This window comes from Dama dama, chromosome 24, assembly GCF_033118175.1.
Source record: "Dama dama isolate Ldn47 chromosome 24, ASM3311817v1, whole genome shotgun sequence".
Lineage (NCBI taxonomy): Eukaryota > Metazoa > Chordata > Mammalia > Artiodactyla > Cervidae > Dama > Dama dama.
The window spans coordinates 55,401,100-55,424,751 of NC_083704.1; the positions used below are offsets into that span (position 1 = coordinate 55,401,100).

At 53.8% G+C, this 23,652-nt stretch overlaps 2 protein-coding genes across 7 annotated transcripts; both read left to right on the forward strand.

The window, feature by feature from the left end:
- Positions 1 to 19: 19 nt before the first annotated feature.
- On the forward strand, positions 20 to 13,116 carry SLC26A6 (solute carrier family 26 member 6). Of its 6 annotated transcripts, none has more exons than XM_061128669.1 (21): positions 20 to 2,447; positions 4,500 to 4,654; positions 4,960 to 5,099; positions 5,333 to 5,443; positions 5,982 to 6,145; positions 6,339 to 6,503; positions 6,582 to 6,734; positions 7,099 to 7,181; positions 7,265 to 7,412; positions 7,670 to 7,783; positions 7,936 to 8,013; positions 8,363 to 8,458; positions 8,550 to 8,656; positions 8,836 to 8,905; positions 10,015 to 10,107; positions 10,200 to 10,304; positions 10,679 to 10,774; positions 11,889 to 12,068; positions 12,256 to 12,310; positions 12,565 to 12,701; positions 12,852 to 13,116. In XM_061128669.1, the coding sequence occupies exons 1-21, from the start codon at positions 2,412 to 2,414 to the stop codon at positions 12,864 to 12,866; spliced, it is 2,301 nt and encodes a 766-aa protein (XP_060984652.1). In that variant the 5' UTR covers positions 20 to 2,411; the 3' UTR covers positions 12,867 to 13,116. The 6 variants fall into 6 exon arrangements, with proteins under 6 accessions (XP_060984652.1, XP_060984653.1, XP_060984654.1 ...); XM_061128670.1 differs by having other exon boundaries at positions 21 to 2,447; positions 4,496 to 4,654; XM_061128671.1 differs by lacking the exon at positions 20 to 2,447 and adding an exon at positions 2,986 to 3,126 and having other exon boundaries at positions 4,496 to 4,654.
- A 124-nt stretch (positions 13,117 to 13,240) lies between these two features.
- Positions 13,241 to 16,375, forward strand: TMEM89 (transmembrane protein 89). The gene is made up of 2 exons (XM_061128675.1): positions 13,241 to 15,638; positions 15,997 to 16,375. Exons 1-2 carry the CDS (start codon positions 15,345 to 15,347, stop codon positions 16,180 to 16,182), a joined length of 480 nt encoding a protein of 159 aa, XP_060984658.1. The 5' UTR covers positions 13,241 to 15,344; the 3' UTR covers positions 16,183 to 16,375.
- Positions 16,376 to 23,652: the final 7,277 nt, after the last annotated feature.

Genomic DNA, 23,652 nt, shown 5'->3' on the forward strand with positions numbered 1-23,652 from the left:
ATTTGGGTCCCTGGCAAATTATTGGCTCTTTCCTCTCAACTTAATGGGGAGGATTCAGACAGGAGGGGTAAATGCACCCCCACCCCCCTATTCCCTGGTTGATCTGTGTACTGTCGGGGCCCCAAGTGCAGAATTAATCTTTGCTTTTGCTTGGATGTTACAGGGCACACTTTGGGGGCTTGGAGGGTTGGTCTTGAAAACAGGGGTCCTCTGACCTCCTCACAGGGGCTCTCTCATGCTGCCCCTCCCCGTGGATGTGTGTGTTTATTATGCGGAGTCCCTGCCACTTACTGCCTTATGTCCCAGGACTGATGCTGTGGGGCGCTGGTGGATCAGCAGATGTCATGTTTACAGATCTAGGCTCCCCTTTCTCCCACGGGGAGGGGCTCAGGCCTCTATTCAGACATTCCTGCAGAGGGTGGATGGAGTCCTCGCAGCCCCTGCCCCTGCCATGTACAAATATCGTGGTGCCATTCGGTTCCCTGACACTGCCCCCTACTAGAATTTATTCTGAAGGGTGATGTCGGAGGGGGAGCAAAGGGAGCAAAAACAAGGGAATTAAAGACTCAGAATGTAGGTGCCGCTGCCTCCCGTGTTTACAGGAGCCTCCCTGGCCCCAGGCACCCGGGCTGCAGGAAGTGACTCAGTTCCACCACTCCTTGATTCCCTTGTAAAGGGAAAAACGACTGTTAGGACCCAGTTCACAAACCCTCACTTTTATTACTTCGTCTGATGTCCAGAACTGGGGGCTTTGACATTTTGTTACTTTGTTTACAGGTCAAGATTTTAAAACAGTTTTTACACTTTGTTTACAGTTTAAAACTTTGTGAACTTTACACTTTGTTTACAGTTGAGAATGTTTTTTTCCCCCCTTTGTTTACAAGTGCAAGGTAGAGAATGTGGGAGAGGGGCTTGGAGGACCCACTTGTGAGGACCCTGAACCTGGTCATCTTGAGGGGTTTCTAACCCCCTAGTCGTCCCAGGCCAAAGGTCAGCTCTGAGTCCCCTGTTGAACAGCAGGCCCAGAAGGCCCAGTGGTAAGAGTAGGCATCTTCTTACCACTGGGAACAGCAGCCGTGCAGGGCTGTGGAGGGTCTGTGCAGACACCCACCTCCTTCACGCATATTCTTGGGAGGCAGTTTTCAAGGAGATTGAAAGTTCTACTTTACTGACTGGTGCCAAATCCCGCCAGCCAGGACCCCAGCTCTCCTTACCCAGAGTGACCCCAGCCCTTGAAGGGTTGAAGGGTCTGCTGTGGGGAGAGGGGGTTGTCCTTGCTATGTCCTAGGTTCTGTAGTTGCCCCTCTCTGGGAGGGGGAGTCCCCCCTCCAGCCCAGTGGCTCCTTTTCCTGTCTGTGTAAATTGTTCCGTGAAGCCGCGCTCTGTTTTGGGAATAAACTTCTATAGAAAATGGTTATTGCCTCATTCTGTTTGGGGGTGGGGGATAGGGTTGGAGGGTGGCTATGAACTATTTCCCGGGGTTGACCTTGGAGAGAAATCTGAGCACTGCCCCCTCCTCCTCTCCGAGAATATTCGGCTATTTTTAGCTCATTTCATTGAAGATCTGGACCAGGTTGCGATCTCACCCTGAATTCTGTCCCTTCGCCTTGAAGCCGGACTTTTAAGTATGAGCACAGGGTAAGGCCCCTTCAAGGCAGCAACTTGATGGCTTCCTATGTCTGCCGGGCCCTGCCGCCCTGACCTGGCATTTGCTCTGGCTGTCAACCCGACCCTAGGAACTGCCTTCAGTCCATTGACACCACTGACCCCTAGCTGTCGGACATCCCGTTCATCAGGAACCCAGGCAGAAGCCTTTCGGCATCATGTGCTTCCTTTGGGGAAGGCGGAGGCGGGGTGGGGGGAAGTTCGCAAACTTCCAGGTCTGCGTGTCCAGTGTTGAAGGGAGCCCTTGGGCCCCTCGGGTCTTAGAGACATGCCAGATCTCAGGGGCAAAGCCTGAGGGTGGTGCCCTCATGGAGGCAGGAGAGGCCCCACGGAGAGCTAAGGCTCTGGTCATCAGCCGCGCCCCTAGACATTCCGCTCCCCACCCCGAGGGCATCCTCCGCAAGAAGCCAGGACCCGGTGTCAGCCCCACACCACTCAGGAACCAGCTCGGGTCCTTAATCCCGCATGGTCCCACAACCCGCTCAGGCAAGAGAGTTAGTCGGGCCACGAGGAGGAGCCAGAGCCAAGTCTCAGGGGAAGGAAAGGGTTAAATCTCCCTCCTTGGGGTTCGCTGAGCCGCCTGAGAGTCCCTTAAGCCCCGCCCTGGCACGCTGATTGGCCCAACCCTTCCCGTTCTGCCCGGGGATTGGCCGCTGGGAGTGAGCCTCAGGCCTCGCCTCTGTCCCGGCCCCGCCTCTCGGGCCTTAGCGGCCTCTAGCCCGAGCTTGGGAGCTACCGCCTCTCGGATGCCCACCCGCCATGGGGCTGTCGGAAGCGCCGGGGTGAGTGCAGGTTCCTCGCGTTCGAGTGCCCGAGGGGCGGACCACTCCTTGGCCCCCGAGCAGGTGCCCGGCTTGGGTTAGTTAGGAAAGGGGTGGGGGTACCACCGAGTTCCGAGCAGGCATTTCCCGCCTGCCGCGCCTCTGTTTACCGCTTTGTGGATTTTCTGCAGGCGGCTGCCCAACCGTAGCGAGGGATGGGGCGGGAGCCCGCGCGACCCCAGCCCCTATGGGCTGCGAGGAAAGCCGCTCCAGCGCCGTCCGAGGGCTAGCGGGGAGCCGCCGGGAGGCGGCTGTGTGCGGAGGAGCTCCGGCCCAGGAGGTGCGCCGGTGCGGCGCGTTGGGGCCCTGGACGTGGCTGCAAGTGTCCATGGCGGGGGCTTGAGTCCATCTAGCGATGCAACCGGTCCGGGAATGACAGCTCCGGCCCTTCTGGGTGCCGGGCCCTCCTAAAGGGAGGAGCCAAGGAGCTAGGCCCCGCCCTCCAAGCGCGGGTTCGGCGGCGGGGGGGGCGAGGGGGCGGGAGTGGGCGCCCTTTAAGATGTCAAATGACTCACGGAGGAGGGGCGAGGGGGGCTCAAAGATCTCTGTGAGTCGGCGATACTGATAGTCTCAGGATCGTCCTTGCACCCACTCCACTCCCTCCTTCCACTGGGGCATCCAGGTTAGAAGCCCTTTCCAGGTGAGCTCCTGCCCGCCAGCTGGGAACCTTACCGTAGGTTAGAGCTTTTCACAGGTCAGAAATTTGCTGACAGGTGAAGGCTTTCCCCCAAAGAGGGGAGCTACTCTCCAGGTAAGCATTCCCCCTCTGAGATCCCTTCCTAGGTGAGAGCTTTCCCCACTCAGAGCTTACCTCAGGTGAGAAGTCCCTCCTGATCAGAAGTTCCCTGGCAGGTGAAAACTTTCCCCCAGGTAAGCGCTCACTCTCCAAGAGCTCCTATTCCCAAGGGAGAACTATTTCTGGGACAGCTTCTCCCCGGTGAGAGCGTGCCCCAGGTAAAAACTCCTTCCCCATGCCTGTGAGTTCAGTAGATCGATCGATCGTTCGTGTCCTCCTCTTTGCGACCCCATGGACTGTAGCCCACCAGGCTCCTCTCCTCTGTCCATGGGATTCTCAGGGATCGCACCTGCGTCTCCTGAATTGCAGGCGGGTTTTTTTGTTTGTTTGTTTTACCAGTGAGCCATCAGGGAACCCTAAGAACTCCCTCCCCCCACCCCAGATCTCCTATTCCAGTGAGATCATTCCCCTTATTCAGATGGTAGCCACTGGGCAGATCAGAGATTCTCCCCAGGACAGACCTCACCTAGCTGGTGAAAACTTACCTGTCAGGGAAGAGCTTCCTATTAGGCGAGATCCTCCCAGAGATCATCTTCTCAAGTGGGATTGTCCCCCTTTAATAAGGGAGCGTCCCTTTCCAGGCTCAAAACTCTTCCCTCCCGGTGAGAACCATGCCCCTGGATTTCCCAGATGGGGCCTCGGTTCTCTACCACCTGGACCATGTGACTGGAGTTCTGGGGGCAGTCTTAGCCCCAGTGCTTTCCTTTTCTTAGAGCAGCCTCCTCCTATAAAGAGGCTTGCCTGTTGTGCTGGATTCCTCCTCCCGTGTCTGTGTCTGCACTCTCAGACAACATGCACTGGGCTTGTGGGGCGGCTGGATAAGGGCTCAGACTGGACGGGGATTGGCTGGCGGAGAGCAGGGGTTGGGGGAGGACGCTGGGAGGAGCAGTCAGCCTGCAAGCTAGATTGGCGAACACCAAAGCCTGGGCAGCCACACCTGGGCCGAAGTGTGGCTTATGCTCATCCTGCTGTCTCTTTGTGGGGGACTTTGGCCCAGCGAGAGTCTTCCACTAGCCAAAGTTCAGGTACTGCCCCTGCCTGGGCGTGGGCCTTGGGGCCTGCAGGAGCTGGCTGGGAGGTTGGACCTGTCTAGATCTTGAGACCTAGAAAAGCCAAGTGGGGCATCCTCCAGTCCCAGGTGGAGGTCTAGGGGTGGCTGGGCCAAGTTGTGTCCTCATTGTTTCTGGCCTCACCGCACCCCCCCACCCACCAGACAGAGGGACACGCAGGCACTGCTGTCCACGACGGAGGCCATGGAGCTGAGGCGGCGAGACTACCATGTGGAGCGGCCCCTGCTAAACCAAGAACAGCTGGAGGAGCTGGGGAGCCGGAGCCCAGCACCAGTGACGCTCCAGTGGCGAACCTGGTTTCGGTAAGGTTGATGGTGGGCCCTGGCCAGGACCGAGGGAACCCCTGCCTCTGATACCTATTTGGGCTTGGGCTTGGTGGCTCAGTCCGTGAAGAATCTGCCTGCAATGCTGGAGACCCGGGTTCAATTCCCAGGGTCATGAAGATCCCCCGGAGAAGGAAATGGCAACCCACTTCAGTATTCCTGCCTGGAAAATCTCATGGACAGAGGAGCCTGGCAGGCTACAGTCCTTGGGGGTCACAAAGGGAAGAACACAACTGAGCGACTAAACTACCACCAGCATCTAATACCTAGCCTGGTGTCCCCAGGTGCTCCCGCGCGCGGGCCCAAGCCCTTCTGCTTCAGTACCTCCCGATTTTGGCCTGGCTCCCCCAGTATTCTGTGCGTGACTGGCTTCTGGGTGACTTGTTGTCTGGCCTGAGTGTGGCCATTATGCAGCTACCACAGGGTAAGCCACGCTTGACCTGGAGACTGTAGCCTCAACCCTTCGGTCGTGATCCTGACCCTTCAAGGTCTTAGCCTGTGGTCTGTGCACCCCACCCCCACCTCAACCCCTGCCTTCCCCATGGCCAAAAGCATGAGCCCTGCCCCTGGGACTATGGTGCCTGACCCAGGGCCAGCATTTCCTCATCCTTTCAAGCCCCTGACCTCAAGTCTACATTGCTACCTTTCCACCTCTAGGCCTAGCCTATGCCCTCCTGGCTGGACTGCCCCCTGTGTTTGGCCTCTACAGCTCCTTCTATCCTGTCTTTGTTTATTTCCTGTTTGGCACTTCCCGGCACATCTCTGTGGGTGAGTGGAGTCAGGCCTAGCCTTGCAGGAGCATGCCCACATTCCCCATGGTGGATGTCGGGGGGGTGCTGAGCAAGGCAAAGAGACCTAGGGAAGAGGGAATGAGGCATTGGTGTTGGGCCTTCTAGGTGGGACTGGGCCTCTGATCATGCAGACACAGATTCAGATTATTAGAGGCCCTGACCCAGGAGGATGTGGGTGGGTGAAGCCACTCATGGGGCCCAGACTTGGCACAAGTCTGAAAGCCTGAGTCAGGCCATGCCCCCTTCGCCGTTCCACTTTTCACTAGGGGACCCATCATGAGCCTGTGGACACAGCCTGGGCAGGGGAAGTGATGCAGGATCAACACGTCTAGGCACCCTAAAGAGCCTTGGAACTTGGGGTGCATACCTGACCATCAGCACTGCCCTCTATTTGCACAGCATAGACTGGGGACATTTGTCTAGAACTGGGTGTCTCCTGGTCGCTCCCTTAAGACCCGGGGTCCAGGGCAGGCTATGTTCTCCCCTCTCCAGACCACCCTGATCTGCCCCTCCAGGCACCTTTGCCGTCATGTCTGTGATGGTGGGCAGTGTGATGGAATCGCTGGCTCCGGACGATGCCTTCCTGCTGGGCTTGAACTCCACACTCGATGTGGCAGCCAGAGACGCTACCCGGGTGCAGCTGGCCTCCACTCTCAGCGTCCTTGTTGGCCTCTTCCAGGTGCAGAGCCATCAGGAGTACATGCCCCTGACTGCCAATCCCGCCCCACACCCCCACCCCACCCCATCTGACAGTTTTCTCTGAGTGTCTGACCATCACCTCCCCCTCATTGCTCATGATCCCACCCACCCTGGGCTCTGCCCCGGCCACCGCTAGGACCCTCACCTCCCCGACTGTCCCGTGCACCCCACAGGTGGGGCTGGGCATGGTCCACTTCGGCTTCGTGGTCACCTACCTATCAGAGCCTCTGGTCCGAGCCTACACCACGGCCGCGTCTGTGCACGTCTTTATCTCGCAACTCAAGTATGTGTTTGGCCTTCATCTGAGTAGACGCTCTGGACCGCTGTCCCTCATCTATGTGAGTGAGGGTGGGGAGGAGGGACAGGTGGAGGGGCCCAGGACGGGGAGGGCTGGCTGTGACCCCACCTCCCCTCAGACAGTACTGGAGGTCTGCTGGAAGCTGCCGGAGACGGTGGTCGGTACCATGGTCACCGCCATAGTGGCGGGAGTGGTGCTCGTGCTGGTGAAGCTGTTGAATGAAAAGCTGCGGGGACATCTGCCCATGCCGCTCCCCGGGGAGCTGCTCACGGTTGGAATTCCGGGGGCCCCCTGGGGGTGGGGGTGGGGTGGGGGATGATGTTGTGGGGTAGGGGGGTGGTGGCAGACTGGGGGAAGGGTAAGTGAGGAGAGTCTCTGCCGTGTGGGCATCCCCCAGGTATTTAGACACTAACTGGAGTGGGGACTGAAGACGGGGTGGCAGGGAGGGGGAAGCCCCAGCAGACAGCCCCTGGCAGCATCTCCCTTTTCTCAGCCTATCGCTGACTTCTCCCCACCCCTCTGAAGTTTTCGCTTCAGGCCTCTCTCTTTACCCCCCAAGTGGTTTCTCTGGTTTCTCCCCCCTGCTTCACGGTGGTGGTGCCAGGCCCTGCCCTGACCGCGTCCTCTCCCCGCAGCTCATCGGGGCCACAGGCATCTCCTATGGCGTGGGCCTGAAGCAGGCATTCGGGGTGGACATCGTGGGCAAAATCCCCTCGGGGTGAGCTCCGGCCTCTCTTGGGTCAGGGAGGGTTGGGCAGCCAGGCCCAAACCTTCCTTTGGCCTCAACGATGCCCCTCACAGGCTGGTGCCCCCGATGGTCCCCCGCCCCCAGCTGTTTGTAAAGCTCCTGGGCAATGCCTTCGCCATCGCTGTGGTCGGGTTCGCCATTGCCATCTCGTTGGGCAAGATCTTCGCCTTGAGGCACGGCTACCGGGTGTATAGCAACCAGGTCTGGGGAATGGGATGCTGGACACAGAGGGGGCAGGGGTCCCCAGACCCCAGGCCCTGGGAAGGAGTGGGGGGATGGAGTACCAGGCGGGAGACAGGGAAGGAGCCCACAGATGTGCTGGGGCCACGTGGGGGGCACGGGACAGTGGCCGAGTCTCTGTGGGCTGCAAAGTGGGCATGGAGGTGGGGATGCGTCGGCCTGGACACAGTGACCCCGCACCGCTAGTGACGCGTGCTCACTCCTCACTGCCCACTCAGGAGCTGGTAGCTCTCGGCCTCAGTAACCTCATCGGGGGCATCTTCCGGTGCTTCCCTGTGAGCTGTTCTATGTCTCGGAGCCTGGTACAGGAGAGCACCGGGGGCAACACACAGGTGGGCATAGGTGTGCTTCTGCGCGTATGCATGCTGCTTTGCTGGGTGGTCCTCCCCCTGTCCCTCCCTCCACCTGCCCCCCCTTCCCCCCAGCTCTCCCCCCTTCTCCCCTGCACTCCAGCCCACCCGCCCTGCTCACTCCCACTCCACAGGTGGCCGGAGCCATCTCCTCCCTCTTCATCCTCATTATCATCTTCAAACTGGGAGAACTCTTCCAAGACCTGCCCAAGGTGAGCCCCCAGCCCACCCAGCTAGGCTTGAAGGCCTGGGCCAGGCCAGGAACTCAGAGCAGTCCATCAGGTCCCCGGAGACGGGGAGGGATACAGATCCCACGGGAAGGATACAGGGTCATCCCGATTGTCAAGTTGGAAATCTCTGGGGAAAGGTTTGGGGTGGAGGGGCAGGGGTAAACACCTTTGAGCGTCAGAGCCCAGGTGTCAGGTTCCGAGGGAAGGAGGTGATTGGTGTCATTGAGGGTCCTACCGGGTGCTCCAAGACAGTCTGGCTCATGCGGGGGATTCAGAGTGGTCAGCAGCCAGCACCTCTCACTAACCCCTGGTGACCCTCCCCGTCCCCTAGGCGGTCCTGGCTGCCGTGGTCATCGTGAACTTGAAGGGCATGGTGATGCAGTTCACCGACGTGTTCTCCCTCTGGAAGGCCAATCGAGTGGATCTGGTGAGACACCTGGGACGCTGGGGATAGGGTCAGGGCCCCTGGCCCCAGTGACCCTGCTGGAGCCTGTGGACTGTGCCCCTTCTGTTTTCAGCTCATCTGGGTGGTGACCTTCGTGGCCACCATCCTGCTGAATCTGGACCTCGGCCTGGCCGTGGCCGTAGTATTCTCCCTGATGCTTGTGGTGGTCCGCACCCAGATGTGAGTCACCCCTGTGATGTCTGCCCCCCTATTCCAGCTGGTGAGGGGACAAGGTCCCCACTGGCTTCCTCCAGCTTTCCCACATCTTGTGGCGGGCGGGGGGACCCCAGGCTCCTTAGAAAACCCTCATTGCCCCCTCTCCTAACGCCCCCTTCTTGTGGCACTATCTCCTTTTACAGGCCCCACTACTCTGTCCTGGGGCAGGTGCCAGACACGGATATTTACAGAGACGTGACAGAGTACTCAGGGGTGAGCAGCAAGAGCTGAGCCGGGGGATGACACGGATAGGGAGGGATGGGGCAGACTGGGCCATCCCTTATCACCACCTTCCATGCCTGGCGTGGGCAAGGGAGTGGGGTGGGGCGCTAACGGTGCTGTGGTCCTTGAAGTTTCAAGAGAGGAATTTGGGGTCCCCCTATACATACACTCAGAGTGTGGGCCTTGGGGCCCGGGAGTGGGATCCATCTCAGAGGTAGCAGTACAAGCCCCGTTCTGCGGAATAGCCCTGGGTCAGGAATGCAGAGGGGCAGGATCCAGGGCACCAGGATGTAAGGGAAGTTGTTTCTGGATCTGATCAATGGGGTTACTGTCCTTTACCTCCTGAGAAGTGTCACGCCAATTTCTGAGAACAAAGGCGGGGGCTCCGGAATCAAACCAACTCATTTCCCCTCATGGAAACTTGAAAGTTGAGCCCAGTACATGAGGCAGAGTGGGTGGGGGGGGGGGGGGCGACATGCAGGAAGGAGCTCAGCTGGATGGAAAGGGAGGTGGGGGAAGTGGGGGTCGGTGGGGAGGGCAGGGACATGGTTCCAACCCAAAGGCCAGGCAGAAACCTGGAGTGTCCTGAGTGGCATAGGAGCCGGGGAAGCCTTGGGTGGGCTAGCAGCTGTGGAGGAACTCTGTCTGCATGCAGGAAACAACCCCCCTAGTGCTAGGGTTGGACACCCAAGCAGAAGCTGAGGGCCACTGAAACCTGGCCTGGCTAAGAAGCTTGCAGGATCTTAGTTCCCAGACCAGGGATTGGACCCATGCCCCTGCAGTGCCAGTGTGGAGTCTTAACCACTGGGCCACCAGGGAACTCCCCCGGTCTGGGTATTGGCAGAAGGACTTGGGGATGGGATGGGAGAGGTTGAGGACCCCCTGGAGGAGGAAGAAGCTCCAACAGGCCCTGCTGAGGGGTCAGGATGACCTCACCAGCTCCTGGGAGGGCATGGGCCGCAGGCTGGGTCTTGTGTTGTCTGGGCAGCAGAGGGTTGGGGTGGCTGGTATCCGGGCACGCAGTGGGAGGAAAGAAAGGAGGGCACGATGCAGCTAGGAGAGACAAGGGCTCAGCCACCCCCAACCTGACCTGTCCCCAGGCCAGGGAGGTCCCAGGCGTGAAGGTCTTCCGCTCCTCGGTCACCGTGTACTTCGCCAACGCCGAGCTCTACAGTGATTCACTGAAGCAGAGGGTGAGGCCTGGGGTCTGCGGGGAGAGGGCGAGGGGCAGAGGGTCCCTCCTCTCCTGCAGCCTGCTCATCCCCTGCCCTGTCCTTCGCTGCAGTGCGGTGTGGATGTGGACTACCTCCTCTCTCAGAAGAAGAAGCTGCTTCGGAAGCAAGACCTGAAGCTGAAGCGGCTGCAGAAGGAGAATAAGCCCCCCAAACAGGCAGGGCCCTCTGACCCCTCCCAGGCTGCCTCCCAGCCTCCTGGCTGCTCACCCTCATTTTTCAGCCCTTCTCCTCACTCCCTGGTGCCCCCAGGGGCCCTGCTTTCCTCCCCTGGCAGGTCAGGGCTCTAGGGGGAGTCTGGTTTTTTCTCCCGCCTCCTAAGCCAGTGGTGGCATGAACCATTACAGTCCTCTTCCCGTAGCTGGTCACAACCCCACAGCCTTCAGCCTGGCTGCTCCAGGTCCCGAGCTTCAGTTCCTGGTCCACCTACCTACCTGCGTAAAGCCAGGGGACAACACCAGGCCTGCCCGGCCTGATTGTCACCTGACATCTTGGACACCTCTTTCCTGGCCCCTCCTCTTTCCCTGCCTAGGCTGCCACCTCCAAGGACACCTCCATCTCCATCAACGTCAACACCAGTGTCATGGACATTGAGAGCAACAATGATGTGGAGGTCTCCAAGGCCAAGGTGAGACAGGGCGGAGGGGGGAGCTTCAGGGATGAGGGTGCCCAGGTGATCCTGGGAGGAAGTCCATGGACCTACCAGCTGTGGGTTCAAGGTTGTAGTGCCAGTGGCAGGAGGAGGGGAGTGATGGATCCGATGCTCTGCAGGGAGACCTCTTGTGATATGCCATAGACTTCTGCTTGGGGCTCTCCAGTCTGTAATCTGATGCCTAGAAAAAGACCTTGAATTTGTGGATCCCACAAGACTCCGCAGTCTGTGCTCATGGGCCGGGGGGAAGGGGCTGGGCGTGTGGAAAAAGTCTGGGGTCAAGGGGAACACCAATCTCAAGTAGAGACTCTGGTAGACATCAAGTAGGATGTCTGTGTGAGCACGTGTGTCTCTTCTGCTTTGTTCCTGCGCCCCCCACCCACTCCACTCTGGCCCCCTGAGGATGGGGCATTGTCTCCTGGTCCCCTTCCTTCTTTTTCTTCTTTAAATAATTTTTATTTCCTTATTTATTTTACTTTTGGTCATGCTGGGTCTTTGTTGCTGCGCAGACTTTCTCTAGCTGCGGAGGGCGGGGGCTCCTCTTTGCTGTAATGCACGGGTTTACTGCGGTGGCTTCTCTTGCTACGGAGCACAGGCTCTAGGCACACGGGCTTCAGTAGTTGTGGCGCGCACCTTAGTTGCTCCGTGGCATGTGGGATCTTCCTGGATCAGGGAATGAATCCAGGTCCCCTGCATTGGCAGGCAGATTCTTATCCACTGTACCACCAGGGAAGTCCTCCCCTTCCTTCTTAAATGTCCCTATTAAGCGTGGGCCCAGGCGGTAACAGAGCACGGTCTGTGTGTGCTCCCCGAGTCTGGGTGTTCTCTCCTGGGTGTCCCCATGTGTCCCGCCTGTCTTTGCATACAAGCTCCCTGTGTCCATGTCCTCCTGTGTCCCCTGTGCATTAACATGCACATAAACATATTAACCTGCACATAAATATTTGTGCATTTCTGTGTATGCTCTCATGTCTGACTGTGTGTCTCCACACATCTGTGCATCCCTGCCTTCACCTCTGCTCCCTGCCCTCCTTCCCTCCCACCCTCACCCCCACCATGGGCAGCCCTTGCAATGTATTTGGTTCCCCAGGAGGCGAGCGCAGGGACTGAGCTAGAGGATACAGGAGCCTGGGCACCAGAAGATGCCAAAGCCTCAGACATGTCCTCGCTGAAGGCCCTGGGCCTGCCTCAGCCAGATTTCCACACCCTCATCCTGGACCTGAGCTCCTTCTCCTTCGTGGACACTGTGTGTCTCAAGAGCCTGAAGAATGTAAGGGGCTGGGGGCGTCCCTAAGAAGGGCCTTCAGGGAGGACAACCCTGATCTTCAACCCTGACCCTAAACTAGCTCCAAGAGCCCTCTGAGCCTGGTTCCCCAGGCCCTGAGCTACCCCTCTGAACTCCCTACCCCCACCTGCCCTGAGCCCCGCTCTGAGCCTGGCCCCCTTTTCTGCTGCAGATTTTCCGTGACTTCCGGGAGATTGAGGTGGAGGTGTACATGGCTGCCTGCCAAGGTGCGTGGGGTGGACACAGCGAGAGCAGTCCGGGCAGGGGGTGGGGGTTCCGGCCGAGGAGTCTGCCGGGCAGCACAGGGAAAAAGTCTCTCTCTGAAACCGGAGGTCAGAGGTGTCCTGGGAGGCCAGGGTCAAGGGTCACAAGTGGGGGATTAGCTATAAGCCATAGAGGTGATGGTTAGCGGGACGTTCTGCTGGCACCTGGGAATTCCTGGTGGCTCTGGAGTCAGGAGAGACCTACTCGTTGCCCACAGCTCCCGTGATCACGCAGCTTGAGGATGGGCACTTCTTCGATGCGTCTATCACCAAGCAGCATCTCTTTGCTTCGGTCCATGACGCTGTCCTCTTTGCACTCCAACACCGGAGATCCGGCCCCGTCGACCCTGTTTTGGTGAGTTGATCTCTGGCCTGTTGAGCTCTGTCTGTTTATCTCCTGCTCGTCCCCTCCTGACCCCATTTCGGGAAGTCTGCCCTTCCTGGATGACTCAGAATGGCTCTGTCCTGTGGGGACCCACCACCTTCTCCTCCTCTCCCTGCCCAGGTTACCAAACTCTGACCCTGCAGCCATCCCGCCTGAGACTGCCTGCCTCTGAAGGTTTGACAGGGTACCCGTGAGAAACCCCCACCCCTAGGCTGCCTCCGGATGTCACCAGGAGTCCCCTCCACGCACGCGCACTCACACACGTAACTCAGGGATGGAGGTCCTGGGACTCCAAGTTCAGTGCTCTTGGCCAGGGATGAGACACTGGCCGAGTTGGAGAAGCAAGCGTGTTTTTAGCCTCAGGAATAAAGATTTGTTTGCCTGATACCAGGGTCTGCTGTGGCTTGGTAGGGCGAGGGTGTGGTCCGCAGTCCTGGCTTCTGACCCTTCCTACACCCCAAAGTTGGAACTGGAGTCAGAAGTTGGGGGAAAAGTTTGGGGAGGGCAGGATCAGGCAGGGGGAGTGTGGAACAGGGGGAGTGTGAAGCTGGGGGGCCAGGCCCAGGGCGGGGGCATCCTCGGTCCACATTCCGCACCCCATCCACCCGCTGCTGCATGCAGCCCTCAGCACCTGTGTCCTCATCTATAAAGTGGTGGGAAGCAGAGCTGCTTCTCAAGAATGGCCTGTTCACAAGGACACCTAAGCAGGTGCAGGGCAGGCCAGGCTCCACTGGGTGCCCCCCGGGGCCGTGCCGTGAACACCTGCGTTTAGTGTTGCAGATCTGCGGCGAGGAGAATGTGGGCATTCCCCAGCAGTCCCGTGGTTAGGACTCAGCTTTCATTGCCAAGGGTGAGGATTTGATCCCTGGCTGGGAAGCTAAGATCCCATGAGTCACACAGCACGGTCAAAAGATAAAAAGAATGCGCGGGATTGACTTACTTGGGAAAAAATTGCCTATTCATATAATTACACTATCTGGACTTTGCAGGTCACTGTCGGCCAAGAACCATGTGTTGATTTCGGCCATAAAACACTGACACCTGGGCGTGTGGCCCCGTGGACAGCAGTGGTCCTTTGGGCCAGCTGATCCTGAGTGATCAGGGCTAGGGTGAGGGGTCGAATCTTTCTGGGCCTCTGTCCTCCTTGGGAGAGAATGAGAAGAGCACCCACTTCATGGGTTGCTCAATGAGTATCCGAGTGAATGCCACAGATAGCTTGCGGCAGTGGTAGACTTTCGTCACCTGCCAAAGCACATGAGCCTGCCCTTTGCAGGTGCTGGGCCAGGGGACGAGGCCCCCCCTTGCCTGGCGGTTTCTCTCCTGGCCTGTGTCAGCGCCCTGCTCGTGTTCACAAATCCTCTGTCCTTGCCCCCACCCCCCACCTCCCTGCCCAGGAAGTCAGGGCGCTTTGTTTACGCGATCACACTGCCTGTCACCATGTCACAGCCTCCAGCCACAAGGAACAGTGCCTGGCATCTGGAGGTGCTGGGTAAATACTGCTTAAGTGAAGCGTAGGTGCTGGAGTGGAAGGGAAACCTCAAACATGGACCTGTAGTTACAGGGAGACTTTGTGTATTGCGCTGTATTTTTCTTTTTTTTAACAGATTAAAGGTTTGTGGCAACCCTGCATTGGAGCCAGTCTATTGATACCATTTTTCCAACAGTTGCTGTGTGTCTCTGTCACGTTGTGATTCTCACAGTATTTCACACTTTTTCAATATTGTTATATTTGTTATGAGCATCTGTGATCAGTGATCTTTGTTACTGCTATGACTTGCCGAAGGCTCCAATGACGGTTCGCAATTTTTAGCAATAAAGTGATTTTTTTTTTTTTTACTAAGGTATGTACTTTTTCTTAGACATAATGTTATTCCATGCTTCATAGAATACCGGGTAGTGTAAACGTAACTTTTATATGCATTGAGAAACCAAAAAAAGTCGCGCAACTTGCTTTATGTATTTTGGTGGGCTGGAACTGAAGCACAGTATCTTTGAGGTGTACCCGTACTTAGAGATGCTTTGAATAAAGTAAAGCAGGGTCACGTGAGAGAGACGGGACTGTGTTACCCAGAATGGTTCTAGGAGGGAGGCTCAGGGAGCAGGTGACACTTGAGTTGACATCCAGTCATCTTTTTGGATGTGCTTCTGGCGTAGGGTGTGTTCAAGGAACACCAGCGTGGTCTGCATGGGTCAGCAAAGGAGACCAGAGCACAGAGCGCCTCGCAGGCCAGGTTGAGCCTTCAGGCTTTTATCCTGAGAGTACGCGCCTGCATTTTTGAGTGTTCACTGGTGGTCCTTGGGGCTGAGTCTGGGAAGCAGGGAGCACGTCTACACTCGACTTGATCGGCCTGTTGCCAGTGGAGAGCAGCATTAGGAGTTGTGGGGGCTAGAATTTTAGGGGTTGGATGCTAGGTGAGGAGGAGGGGAGAGGAGGCATGCTTTCAGTTCTGGGCCCCCAGCCTGCCCCCCCCATCCCATGGTTCCTGGCCACGCTGCCCCTCCTGAAAGCCTCGGGCCCAGCTGGAACCTCCTGCCTTGCCTGCTCCCCCTGGGGGAGGGGTGTTTGCCCGTTGCCAGGCACCCAGGTTCCGGCCCCTGGCACTTGCCGCAGCCATGCTGCACATACAGTCCTTCCTGCCGTGGCTGCTTCTACTGACGATGCCTGTCTGCACCCACGCCTGGTCACGGCCCATGTGGTACCAGGTGGGGCTGGACTTACAGCCCTGGGGGTGCCAGCCAAGCAGCCTGGAGGGTTGTGAGAGCAGCCTGGGCTGTCCCGGCTACTGGATGGGCCTGGGGACCAACCGCATCTACCCGGTGGCTGGGGTCACGGTCACCACGACCATGATGCTGATGCTCAGCCGTGCGCTGATGCAGCGGCGGCGTTCACAGGCCTCTAAGAGCGAGGTGAGCCGGGCTCGGTCCCCACCGCCTTCTACCTCTGTTCTACCCATCCCCCCACTCATGTCTCCTGCCGCCCCTCCCCCATCGCTCCCTCCCCAGGGGCCTTACATCTGTCCACAGATGGACAGTCTCTGGCCATTTCCTGTGGGTCGTACCCTATCCCATCCTCCCCCTGGCCATTTCCCATGGTGGGGGGGGTACCTGTCCCATCTTCCCCCTGTAATATCTCTAGCCCTCACCCAGCCCACACGAGGCCACATTGGCCACTCCCTGATCCTCCATCACCCTAAGCGCCCCCCTTCACACCAGACCTCTGTCCCTTCCCTATGTTCTCACTCCTGCCTCTCCGTCCTGTCCTCAGCATCCGCAGCTGACCTCCCACACCTGTGCAACTTGGAAACGACGGGGCCCCATCTCAGACCGCGCCCTCCTCCTCGGCGTCCTGCATATGCTGGATGCCCTCCTGGTCCATATTGAGTGCCACCTGCAGCACCTAGCCACCCAGAAGCACACCCAAATAAAGGGGACTCCCACTCAGACTGGGTGACCCAACGCTTTCCTCTCTCTGCCTGGTGACTTGTTGTGGCTTGTTGGACCAGGCTCAGGCCAGTGTGTCTCAGTTCTCTCCAGACCTGTTGGGACCGTGTGCCCCTTTTCTACTTTTAGAGCCAGCAGACCCATCGAGGCCTCAGTGCCCCTCAATGGTGGGACAGGTGGGGCCTGGGCTGGCTCACACTGCTCCATCGCCCCCATCCCAACTCAGCCCTCCTCTTTAGGGATCACGCTCACAAATACAACTGCTCCTCTGGGGCTTCTCGGGGCTCCCCAGTGTGGGTGGGAGGAGACTTGGCCATCAGGGCAGATGTGGGTGGTCCAGGGAGGGCAGCCCAGAGGTGACCATGTGGCTGAGTCAGCTAGGGCTCCTGGTTGAGTCTGTGGGGCCTGAGCTGGGGCTGGGGGGTAGAGGATGGGCCCTGGCAGCCTTCATCTTTATGACATCTCAAACACGTGGAGGCACTTAAGTGGTTCTTGCTCTAAGACCCCTTGGAAGTGGGATGAGGACTAAACCTCCCCAAGGGACCTCACCTCCCCCTTCCTCCCTTCCTCTACCATAGGCTAGGCATCAGGATCTGCTGATATACAGAAGAGAACTGGCTCCTTCCTCACCCACTCACACTCAGGGGAGGGTGGAGGTGGTGGTGAAGCACACTCAAAAAGGGCAATTTCTCTGCAGAGAGGTATGCTGGCCCAGTTGGGGTGGAGCAGGGCTGACTGCTGGGACCTGAAGGATGAGTAGGGTGATGAGAGGAGATGCTCCGGGCAGAAGGATGAGCACATACAAGGGCCAGGTGGGGAAAGAGACTTTGACCTGTTGCAGGAACTGTAAGGTGGTCAGGATTTCAGGGGAGAGAAGGAACTCTGGGGCACAGGAGAGAGCAGGCTGGGGATGGGGGCAGGAGTTGTTCAAAGAGAGTCTGCAGTAGGCCAGAATAATAGTCCTCAAGATATCCATGGAATCTATAAATGTTTTATAGTCCATAGCAGAAAGGATTTTGCAGCTGGAATTAAGCTGAAAGACATTACAATGGGAAGATTGTTCTGGATTATTTTGGTGGGCCCAGTGTAATTGCATGAGCCCTTAGAAGTGGAAGAGGAGAGCAGGAGAGTTGGTCAAAAGATGAGAGGTACTAATCCTCTGCTGCTGGCTTTGAATATGGTGGCAGAGATCTTCCACCACCCAAAGATCCAAGGAATCCAGATGGCCTCTAGAAGCTGGGAATGACCCTCAGGTAACTGCCAGCAAGAAAACAGAAACCTCAGTCCTTCAACCACCAGGATCTTAGTTCTGCCAACAACCTGAATGACCAAGGGAACATACTCCGCTTGAGCCTCCAGAGAGGAACACAGCTCTGCTGATGCCTTGATTTTAGCCCAATGACATCCATGTTGGATTTGGGGCCTACAGAACTGTGAGATAATAAATCTGATTTCTTCTAAGCAATTAAGTCTCTGGTGATTTGTTGTATCAGCAGTAGAAAACTACTATGGATGTTGGTATCAAGAGTGAGAGGTACTGCTGTAACAAATCCTAAAAATGTGGAAGTGGCTGTGGAATTGAGCAGTGAGCAAAGACAGAAAGGGTGTCAGAGAGCGCAATTGTTGTTGTTGTTCAGTTGCTAAGTTGTGTCCAACTCTTTGCGACCCCATGGACTGCAGCATACTAGTCTTCCCTGTCCTTCACTATCTCCTGGAGTTTGCTTAAATTCATGTCCACTGAGTCAGTGAGCATAACAGAAAAAGCCAGAAGTGTCTTCAACCAGCTGTTAGCAGAAATGTGAACATTAAGAATGTTGCCAGAGAGGGCTCAGAAGAAAGATGTTACAGGAAACTAGGAGTGAAAGGAATCTTTGTTAAATAGTCATGGGAAGCTTAGTGGAATCATAACCCATTTTGAATGGAAAGCAGAACTTGTAAATGATGAACCTGAATATTTAGCAGATAAAATTTCCAAGGGAAGTGCTGAAAGTGCTGCCTGATTGCTTCTTGCTTCAAAATGCTGCTGAAAGAAATTAAAGAAAATCTAAATAAATAGACATTCCATGTTCTTTGATTGTAGGACTTCATGTTGTTAAAATGGCGATACTACCCGAAGTGGTCTACAGATTCAAGGTAATCCCTATGAAAATCCCAATAGTGTTTTGTTAGAGAAATAGACATCACTTCATGGCAAATAGATGGGGAAACAGTGGAAACAGTGGCTGACTTTGTTTTTCTGGGCTCCAAAATCACAGCAGATGGTGATTGCAGCCACGAAATTAAAAGACAACTTGCTCCTTGGAAGGCAAGTTATGACCAACCTAGACAGCATATTAAAAAGCAGAGACATTACTTTGCCAACAAAGGTCCTTCTAGTCAAGGCTATGGTTTTTCCAGTAGTCACGTATGGATGTGAGAGTTGGACTATAAAGAAAGCTGAGCACCGAAGAATTGATGCTTTTGAACTGTGGTGTTGGAGAAGACTCTTGAGAGTTCCTTGGACTGCAAGGAGATCCAACCAGTCCATCCTAAAGGAGATTAGTCCTGGGTGTTCATTGGAGGGACTGATGTTGAAGCTGAAACTCCAAAACTTTGGCCACCTGATGCAGAGAGCTGACTCATTTGAAAATACCCTGATGCTGGGAAAGATTGAGGGCAGGAGGAGAAGGGGACGATAGAGGATGAGATGGTTGGATAGCATCACTGACACAATGGACATGGGTTTGGGTGGACTCCGGGAGTTGGTGATGGACAGGGAGGCCTGGCGTGCTGCGGTTCATGGGGTCACAAAGAGTCGGACACGACTGAGTGACTGAACTGAATTGAACTGAAGAGAAATAGAAAAGCCCATCCTAAAATTTATATGGAATCTCAAGGGACTCTAAATAGCCAGAACAATTTTGGAAAAGAAGAACAAAGTTGGAAGACTCCTACTTTCTGATTTCCAAGATGTACTATAAATGTACTGGAATCAAAACAGTGTGGTACTGGCATATGAGTAAGACGTATAGACCAATGAAATAGAAAGCCCAGAAATAAATCTTCACATATACATTCAGTTGATTTTCAAGAGTGCCAAGGCCATTTAATGGGGAAAAGAGAATCTTTTCAAAAAATGGTGCTGAGAAAACTGAATGTCCACATGCAAAAGAATGAAGTTAGACCCTTACCTTACATCATATACAAATAAAAGGATCAAACATTTAAATCCAAAAGTTAAAACTATAAAACTCTTAGAAGAAACCATAGATGTAATCTTCATACTCTTGGAGAAGGCAATGATTTCTTAAGTTTGACATTAAAAGAACAGGTAATGAAAAAAAAATAGATAAATTGGATTTCATCAGAATAAAGAATTTGTGCATCAAAGAACACTATCAAGGGAGTCAAAAGAGAGCTCACAAAATGGGAGAAAATATTTGCGAATTGCATATCTAATGAGGGACTAATATCCAGGATACCTAAAGAATTCCTACAACTAAATGACACCAACCAACCAAATTCAAGAACGGGCAAAGGACTTGAATAGATATTATCTAAAGAAGATACACAAATGGCCAATAACCACATGAAAAGATACTCAACATCACTAGTCATTGTGAAATTACAAATCAAAACCACAGTGAGATATCATGTCATCCCCATTAGGATGGCTATTATGAGGGAAAAAATGGAAAATTAAAAATATTGGTGAAAACAGAGAAATTAGAACACTTCCGCTTTGCTGGCAGGGGTGTAAAATGGCACAACCACTATTAGAAAACAGTTTGGTGATTCCTCAAAAAACTACGACTAGAATTACCGTATGATCCAGCAATTCCACTCCTCTGTAAATACCAAAATAATTGAAAGCAGGGTCTCACACAGACGCTTGTATGTCAGTGGGCGTTCAGTGTAGCATTATTCACAATAGCCAAAAGGTGGAAACAGCCCATGTCCACCTACATCATGCTAAGTGGAATAAGCCAAACATAAAAGGACAATGTGGAAAGATAAACGGAGGCATGCTGAAATTTTTAAGAGTTTATTCGATCAAAATTTGATTCAAATCAGGCACATCCAACCTGGCAGATAGAAAAGAGCTCTGCCATTCCTTGGTGGTCCAGTGGCTAAGACCCACACTCCCAGTGCAGGGGGCCTGGGTTCGATCCCTCGGCTACAACTAAGGATTCTGTGGGTGTACAGCAACTAAGACCTGGCACAACCAAATAAGTAAGGAAATAGATAAACAGTAGAAAAGAAAAGAACTCCAAGGACCTGAACAAAAGTGGAAGACTTTTCTAGGTAAAAGGGAGTATGAACAAAGATGCTATAGTTGGCAAACAAAACAAAACAAAACAAGCAGTTGGTTATTGCAAATTTCTTGTCCTTTAGGGAATGGCATGGTTTATCAGGCAGATGAAGTAGTGTTGATCAGGTGATCCCTGCTCAACTGCTTTAAGAGTTAATTTCTAGGAGAGCCCAAGCTAAAATTAAGTCTTGGTTTGGTGGCATGAAGCTTAGCTTAAGTGACTCTATTTTGGGGCCTGTTATCTTTTAAACAACAAATACTGTATGATCCCAGTTAAACGAGGTACCTAGAGTAGACAAGTTCATTGAGACAGAATGGAGGTTGTTAGAGATTCGAGGAAGGTGGAAATGGTTTGTTATTGCTTAATGGAAATAGAGTTTCTGTTTGGTATGAAGGAAAGTTTTGAAAGTAGATAGTGGTAATGGTTGCACAATATATATGTATATTTTTTTGGCCACATAATGCAGCTTGCAGGATCTTACTTCCCAGACCAGGATCGAACCTAGGCTTTGGCAGTAAAAACCAAGTTATAACCAAGTTATAACCACTGAACTGCCAGGGACTGGGCATTTTGAATGTAATTAATACCACTGTAATTAATACATACTTAACTGTAATAATTAAGATAATTGTCTTTAAAATAATAAAGGTGCTAAATATTATGTACATGTTAGCATGATTTAAGCACTAAAATAAAAACTCAAGACCAATAAGTTTGAGTGAGAAGAATAAGGTGAGTGTCAGAGCCCTCTCAGCCAGCCTACGTGGACCTGCTTTTTAGTTTTGAGAATTTCTAGGGGGAATAGAAGGAGTCTCAGAGATGGATAGAGAAAGGAGGCCTAGTCAAGAATTGCTGCTACAGCACTCCCCTGGTGGTCCAGTGATTAGGACTCCACATTGCCACTGCCAGGGGCCCTGGATTCCACCCCTGGTTGGGGAAATTAGATACTGTGTATAGCACAGCATGGCCAACAAAACAAAACTGCTATTACAAAAACCAGCTTGCAATTTAGGGGGGGAAAGATGTTTTGATCTAACCTCTCACCATCTGCCAAGTAAATTTCAGAAAATCAGTGACTCATCCAAGACTCTTGCCAAATCATTGCAATGACCATTACTTGTACTTGACCTTTTAGTAGCATTTCCTTTTTGACCAATCTCTTGAAACAGCATCTACCACACCACACTTCCTGCTCGTCTTTGTCCTTCCCTTCTCACCCGAGGACATCAGTGGGGGTGAGGAAGCAGGGGTGGGGGGTAGGTACTGGGTGTGGATTTTGAGAGAGAGGAGTCAAGGACGAGTCCTAGATTTTTAGCCTAAGAAACTTGGCTAATGGAAGTGTCATTTACTGAGATGAAGACAACTATGGAAGGAACAAATTTAGGAGGGAGAGTAAAGAGTTCAGCTTTAGCATGATAAAACGGCATGTCTGTTAGCTCTCCAAGGGAGATGGTGAGTAGATGATGGGAATACAGGATGCTCTGTAGGTATACACAGCACTGAAGCCATGAGACTGGGTGAGATGACCAGAGAGCAAGTTTTGATCAGGAAGGGAAAAGGTGCCAGGATTGAGCCCTGGATACTCATTGTATACAGGTTGGGAGGTGAGGCAGAATTAGCAGAGGAGCCAAGGAGGAGTGTCCAGGGAGGGAGGACAATAGGAAAGAATGGGATATAAAAGTGGAGAAGAGATGAGGCTCTAAGGAGGAAAGTGTGTCCAATCAGGTTAAACAAGACTGAGAACTGGCCATTGGATTTAGCAACCTGGAGTTCATGGATGACCTTTACAGATGCGGTTTTGGAGGAATGAATAGGGGGTGGTTTTGGAAGAATGAATAGGGAGTGGACTTGGAGTGGCTTTGGGGGAGAGTGGGAGGAGAGGAATTGGAGGCAGTGAGCTCTTTGGAGGGATTCCCAGGTGGCTCAGTGGGTAAAGAATCCGCCTACAATGCAGCAGATGTGGGCTCAATCCCTGGGTCAGGAAGATCTCCTGGAGGAGGAAATGGCAACCCGTCCAGTATTCTTGCCTGGAAAATCCCAGTAACAGAGGAGCCTGGTGGGCTCCATGTGTTTGCAAAGAGTCAGACATGACTGAAATGACTGAGCACTCACGCACACTGCTAGAAGGAAGGTACACAATGCGCTTGTCACGGGAAGAAACTGTGTCACAGCAAGAGAAGCCGAAGAAAATGTGGCGGTGAAATGTAATGTGGCGTCCTGGACAGGATCCTAGAATAAAAAAGGACATTAGACGAAAACAAACTAAGGGAATCTGAATAAACTATGAAGTGAAAGTTGCTCTGTTATGTCCGACTCTTTGTGACCCATGGACCATACAGTCCATGGAATTCTCCAGGCTGGAATATTGGAGTGGGGAGCCTTTCCTTTCTCCAGGGGATCTTCCCAACCCAGGGATCGATCCCAGGTCTCCCACATGGCAGGCGGATTCTTTACCAGCTGAGCCAAAAGGGAAGTCCAAGAATTTTGCACTTTAGTAATAATAAATGTGTCAATACTGATTCATTAATTGTAACAAAGTTATCAGAATAAGGTAAGATATTAATAAGGCCAATTGTGCATGGCTGTATGTGCGCAGGTATATATGGGAAATCCTGTACTTTCTGCTCAGATTTTCTGTAAATATAAAATGGTTCTCAGTTCAGTTCAGTTCAGTTGCTCAGTCGTGTCCGACTCTTTGCAACCCATGAATCGCAGCACGCCAGGCCTCCCTGTCCATCACCAACTCCCGGAGTTTACTCAAACTCATGCCCATCAAGTCGGTAATGCCATTCAGCCATCTCATCCTCTGTTGTCCCCTTCTCCTCCTGCCCCCAATCCCTCCCAGCATCAGGGTCTTTTCCAATGAGTCAACTCTTCGCATGAGGTGGCCAAAGTATTGGAATTTCAGCTTCAGCATCAGTCTGTCCAATGAACACCCAGGACTGATCGGATTCTTAACCACTAGACCACCGGGGAAGCCCTGTCAAAATGGTTCTAAACACCAGTAATTAAAAACAAAAAGGCTGTACTAAAAACTAGGAGATTCTATTTCACTTTATTTTTCATGTCTAGATGATAACATCATTTTAGTTCACAAGATATTAATCCATGCACACTTAAGCATCTTCTCTTTGATATTTAACATAACTTTATTTCTGGCTGTGTTGTGTCTTCCTTGCTGTATGGAC